The sequence below is a fragment of the Hypomesus nipponensis genome, chromosome 12 (genome assembly GCF_054491055.1).
Source record: "Hypomesus nipponensis isolate SF chromosome 12, ASM5449105v1, whole genome shotgun sequence".
Classification (NCBI taxonomy): domain Eukaryota; kingdom Metazoa; phylum Chordata; class Actinopteri; order Osmeriformes; family Osmeridae; genus Hypomesus; species Hypomesus nipponensis.
Window position 1 is genome coordinate 2,367,648 of NC_140372.1, and position 6,122 is coordinate 2,373,769.

Here is a 6,122-nt window from a genome sequence, read left to right on the forward strand (position 1 = left end):
AGCTACAATTCTTGTATGAAATGTGCTATATAAATAGTCTTACTCACTTACTTTACTTACTCAACGTCCCCGGCGAGGCTTCACAGCCAGGATCTGGGTGTAGCTCGTACTGACATGAACATTAGACAGGATGGAACAGAGGTCAAGGAGAAGGGATACAAATCATGAATCAGTGATTCAGGCAGAGACAAAGATGGAAAGGGGAGAGAGAGAGAGAGAGAGAGAGAGAGAGAGAGAGACAGGAATGAAGAGAGGGGAGAGACAGAGAGAGAGGTGGAAAGAGAGAAGATGTTCATGGAGATTGAAGTGTGGGGGCTTTGTCTGTGTCGGCTAGGATCCGGTAGGATCAGAGAGCAGATAGGGGAGGGAGGGAGGGAGGGAGGGAGGGAGGGAGGGAGGGAGGGAGGGAGGGAGGGAGGGAGGGAGGGAGGGAGGGAGGGAGGGAGGGAGGGAGGGAGGGAGGGAGGGAGGGAGGGAGGGAGGGAGGGGGATGTGGCGGAAGTGGTAAACGCTACAAAGAAGGAGTCAGTGAGAGGGTTTGGAAACCAAACTCCCAACTTGGTTGTCATGACAGCAAGATGAAGACAGTGATGCTTTGTCAGGGGAGAGGAGAAGGAAGAGATGGTGAAAGACGAGTGCAAGCAGCTGGATTCTACTGTGGCCCTAAATCACCCTGAACACCCTGCTCCTTAGCTACTGAACTGAGGGAGAGGGAGGGGGGGGGGGAAAGGGGGGGAGTGGGAGAGAGAGGGGGGAGGGGGAGAGAGAGGGGGAGGAGGGAGAGAGATATAAGTAATATAGAGTAGAGAGGTCTGAAAAGGGGAACCTGATGTGCGGCATCAACTGAGTGAAAAAGAGAAGGGAGAGGGAGCTCGAGTGAGAGGAATGAAGAGAGAGGGGGGGGGGGCTTGAGGGAGAGGGAATGAAGAGAGGGGGGGGATTGGGGGAGACGGAAAAAGGAAGGAAAACATCATGAGATTGATCAAAATCGTCCCCAAAAAATTGAAGGGCTTTGAGAGAAATGATGAATGGAAAAAAGTGCAAGATGGATCGTTCTGCCAGAGAGACAGGGAGGGAGAGGGAGAGAGAGAGAGAGAGAGAGAGAGAGAGAGAGAGAGAGAGAGAGAGAGAGAGAGGAGAGAGAGAGAAAGAGAGAGAGAGAGAGAGAGAGAGAGAGGGAGTGGGTGGGTAGGTGGGTGGGTGAGTGAGTGAGGATAACGACAGAGTGAGAAAGAGGAAAGAGGAGCCAGATAATGAATATGAGTATTTTATCCTCTCTGAACGGTAACAGATAAGGCTGGGGTCTGACCAGAAGTACAATGGCAGAATAACTGTATTAAGCTTCAGATAAGTACATAGCACACAATACCCAAAATAATCTCCCGGATCTCAGCATTATCGTTCTGGCTCAAACAGAAACATGCTGTTCACCCCAGGGAGCACCTGTGCAGCAGCAGGGCCCAGCGGCAGGGCCAAGCGTCCGGGCACGCTGAAAGGATGACAGGATCACGTCTCTGACACATAAGTCACTGTGTAAAACGGGATTAAATTCCGCTCGCCCCTTTACGCGTTGTTACGAGTGAACGATCCATTCCAGTTTCCCCTCACGCAACACACAAACCACAGGCACACACACACACACCACAGACACACACCACAGACACACCACACACACCCATATGGCCCGCTCACATATCACAGTTTTCAAAACAGGAGCTTAGGCCCTCATGCGTGTGATGGAAGGGGGATGGCGTGGGAGAGAGAGAGAGAGAGAGAGAGAGAGAGATAGAGACTAGGAGAGAGAGAGGGAGAGAGAGAGAGACATAGAGACTAGGAGAGAGAGAGAGAGAGAGAGAGAGAGAGAGACATAGAGACTAGGAGAGAGAGAGAGAGAGAGAGAGAGAGAGAGAGAGAGAGAGAGAGAGAGAGAGAGAGAGAGAGAGAGAGAGAGAGAGAGAGAGAGAGAGAGAGAGAGAGAGAGAGAGAGAGAGAGAGCTTGTATAATGCAGGACCAGCAGACAAACTGTTCATTAGGACAATTTCATATTCTTCTCTAGCACAGGAAGTGATTAAACTACTGGGCTACTTTTACTGTGTGTGTGTGTGTGTGTGTGTGTGTGTGTGTGTGTGTGTTGGATGAGAGAGGGAGTGTGGTGGGTGGATAATTGCCTGGTACAGCATTCTAGAATGTCTGATGCCAAGCCACAATCTCTGCAATGTTGTTTCATTCCATTCAGTAAGGAATGCACATTACTAATGACTAAGTTTCACCATGCCAAGATCACAGTGACATTGAGGGAGAGGGATGGAGAGAGAGATAGAGGGAGCGAGAGAAATAGAGAGATGGAGAGATAGGGACACAGGGTGGGAAGGAGAAAACAATATGGAGATGACTACAATTAAGCTTGAGGACATTTCCCATCAGTCTCACTTTCTCTTGGAGAGACGTGTTGTTGATGTGCTGGTCCCCATGTGTCCCGGGCACACATAACCACACATAACCACACATAACCACACATAACCACACAGAACCAGGCTTTATAGACACCAGCAGTCCGGCTGACGATCATGTCTTAGAGTGTGTTTAACCAAAACCTTTGCTCTTTTATAAACATAGAGCGGCAAGAAATCTATTAAATGTGACATTTATGATCGGCAAAATAAATTATAGACAGCACCTATATTCTTTTATCATGGGTGTATCACTTAATGTAATTACCGGTTGTTTTGATGAACGAAGGTAAAAAAATATATAATTCTAAATATGTTTTTGTTCTTCTCCAGGTTGGAGAAGTCAGAGCTGTTGCCCGGACAACAGGGACGGACACTAGCAACACCATGGCCCCTCCCCAAAAACTCACCAAGGCTGCTTTTCTAAGTAAACTAAATCCTTAGACTTCAAAGTTAAAAGAAATAGAATAGTGATTCATGTCAAAGGTCTTGTAGAAGGAAGCCTCTCGCTTCTCTTGGAAGCAGGACAACAGATGGAGGCTCTGCCTCTGGGTTTTCAATGTTGCTAACGCTAGCAGAGTGAACAGCTATGCCTTCAAAGGTCTCCTGTTTCTACTTGTTGACCGTGGTTTGCTGGGCTAGCGCTCTGTGGTACCTGAGTGTGTCCCGGCCATCCTCCTCCTACGTGGGCCAGCTGTCCATCCCCATCCGCAAGACGGCCAAGCTCCACAAGAACTCCACCTACAGCAACATCCGCTCACGGCCTCTAAACCCGCATGACTTCACCTTCCTCATCAACGAGCCCAAGAAGTGTGAGCCAGAGGCCCCCTTCCTGGTGATCCTCATCAGCACCACCCACAAGGAGTTTGACGCCCGCCAGGCCATCCGGGAGACGTGGGGCGACGAGAGCACCTTCTCTGATGTCCGCATCGTCACCCTCTTCCTCCTGGGCCGCAACACCGACCCGGTCCTCAACCAGATGGTGGAGCAGGAGAGCCAGATCTTCCACGACGTCGTGGTGGAGGACTTCATCGACTCCTACCACAACCTGACCCTCAAGACCCTGATGGGCATGCGCTGGGTGGCCACCTTCTGCTCCAAGGCCCAGTACGTCCTGAAGACGGACAGCGACATCTTCGTCAACATGGAGAACCTGATCTTCAACCTTCTGAAGCCCACCACCAAGCCCAGGAGGAGGTACTTCACGGGCTACGTCATCAACGGAGGGCCCATCAGGGACATGCGCAGCAAGTGGTACATGCCCAGAGATCTGTACCCCGAGAGCAAGTACCCCCCATTCTGCTCGGGGACGGGGTACGTGTTCTCCGCAGACGTGGCCGAGCTCATCTACAAGACCTCCCTGCACACCAGACTGCTCCACTTGGAGGACGTGTACGTGGGGCTGTGCCTGCGCAAGCTGGGGGTCCACCCCTTCCAGAACAGTGGCTTCAACCACTGGAAGATGGCCTACAGCCTGTGCAGGTACCGCAGGGTCGTTACGGTCCACCAGATCTCACCGGAGGAAATGCATCGCATCTGGAACGACATGACCAGCAAGAAACACCTCAAGTGTTAGCTACGCTGGTACGCTCTCTCCCTCTCCCTCCTCCTTCTTCCTCTCTCCCTCTTCCTGCCTCTCTCCCTCTCCCTGCCTCTCTCCCTCTCCCTGCCTTTCCCCCTCTCCCTGCCTCTCACCCTCTACCTGCCTCTCTCCCTCTCCCTTCCTCTCTCCCTCTCCCTGCCTCTCACCCTCTACCTGCCCCTCTCCCTCTCCCTGCCCCTCTCCCTGCCTCTCACCCTCTACCTGCCCCTCTCCCTCTCCCTACCCCTCTCCCTGCCTCTCACCCTCTCCCTGCCTCTCTCCCTCTCCCTGCCCCTCTCCCTGCCTCTCACCCTCTACCTGCCCCTCTCCCTGCCCCTCTCCCTGCCTCTCACCCTCTACCTGCCTCTCTCCCTCTCCCTGCCTCTCTCCCTCTCCCTTCCTCTCTCCCTCTCCCTGCCTCTCACCCTCTACCTGCCTCTCTCCCTCTCCCTGCCTCTCTCCTTCTCCCTGCCTCTCACCCTCTACCTGCCTCTCTCCCTCTCCCTGCCTCTCTCCCTCTCCCTTCCTCTCTCCCTCTCCCTGCCTCTCACCCTCTACCTGCCTCTCTCCCTCTCCCTGCCTCTCTCCCTCTCCCTGCCTCTCACCCTCTACCTGCCTCTCTCCCTCTCCCTGCCTCTCACCCTCTACCTGCCTCTCTCCCTCTCCCTGCCTCTCTCCTTCTCCCTGCCTCTCACCCTCTACCTGCCTCTCTCCCTCTCCCTGCCTCTCTCCCTCTCCCTTCCTCTCTCCCTCTCCCTGCCTCTCACCCTCTACCTGCCTCTCTCCCTCTCCCTGCCTCTCTCCCTCTCCCTGCCTCTCACCCTCTACCTGCCTCTCTCCCTCTCCCTGCCTCTCTCCTTCTCCCTGCCTTTCCCCCTCTCCCTTCCTCTCTCCTTCTCCCTGCCTTTCCCCCTCTCCCTTCCTCTCTCCCTCTCCCTGCCTCTCACCCTCTACCTGCCCCTCTCACTCTCCCTGCCTCTCACCCTCTACCTGCCTCTCACCCTCTACCTGCCTCTCTCCCTCACCCTCTCCCTGCCCCTCTCCCTGCCCCTCTCCCTGCCTCTCACAGGTTCTCATTGGCTATGTATAGCACATGACACAGTGTGTATGTAACTGTCTGACCTTTGTCAGGGCATCGGATAATTTCACCTTTTTACCAGGCCGGGGCTATTCTCTTCACAGATAACCTCTCTATCATCCAGCTCTGTACGATTCTGCTCACTGAATATCTAACCAGTGTGTCCGACTAGCAGGCTTCTAACTCCTTCACACAGACCAAATCAAACAAAGGATGTTACCGCGGCTACAGCAACAACCTGTCTCGTCTGTTCATAAGTTGAACAAGCGTGTAACAAAAATCTAATGACAGTATATTCCACTGTCCACAGTCTTAGCAACAGAAGATACAAATCAGTGAAGGCTTAGAAGCTTAGTAACAGAGCTGATAGAATATGATGAACTTGGATGCTTTCAGACTCATAGACACACAGCTTGATAACTGCTAACATAGATATCGCCGTCCCCTATGCACTGAGATGCTACCAGTGCAAAACATTAGATGCACCGATACACACTAATACTCACTAGGTCATCTGTAAGATTGATGAAGAATGTATTCTGTTCATTCTGGTTTTACGAGATCATGTATTGTATATGTGGGATGTACTGTTTGGTACGGTTTTAGTGAAGACCATGACACGTTCTGTGTTTATATCAGAGGATGCTTCATCGCCGTACTGATCATACAGGTGATCTTAGATTGTGAGAAGACCATGTAACAGTCATATGTATGACTTCAAGGTCCTGTTTGCTTCTGTAATTAAGTTGTACATTTTTATTTTAAAGATCAGACATATTTTCTTACTGCTAATTCAGAGTTGTGCTATACATCTATCACCTATGACTGTATCTCTTGAACACCAGTGGTTCTCCTTTGGGACAAACAAACAGCGTTGTGAAAATATGAACCACTTGGGTTCCCACAGGGGGTGTTATTAGTCTGTGTCGTTTTGTTTCTCTCTTTCCAGCTGCTGTCAGTAGAAGCGGTGTTATATCACAGTATTATTGGTATGACTTCGTCCAGAAGGAC

General features: G+C 51.7%; 1 protein-coding gene across 1 annotated transcript; it reads left to right on the forward strand.

Moving 5' to 3' along the window:
* The first annotated feature begins 2,790 nt into the window (after positions 1–2,790).
* On the forward strand, positions 2,791–4,096 carry b3galt1a (UDP-Gal:betaGlcNAc beta 1,3-galactosyltransferase, polypeptide 1a). Its single transcript, XM_084668186.1, has one exon. The coding sequence runs from the start codon at positions 3,041–3,043 to the stop codon at positions 4,025–4,027; it is 987 nt and encodes a 328-aa protein (XP_084524312.1). The 5' UTR covers positions 2,791–3,040; the 3' UTR covers positions 4,028–4,096.
* Positions 4,097–6,122: the final 2,026 nt, after the last annotated feature.

What these genes read in the sequence shown, in the direction of transcription:
- b3galt1a (XM_084668186.1), top strand. Translation starts at nt 3,041, where the DNA reads ATGCCTTCAAAGGTCTCCTGTTTCTACTTGTTGACCGTGGTTTGCTGG.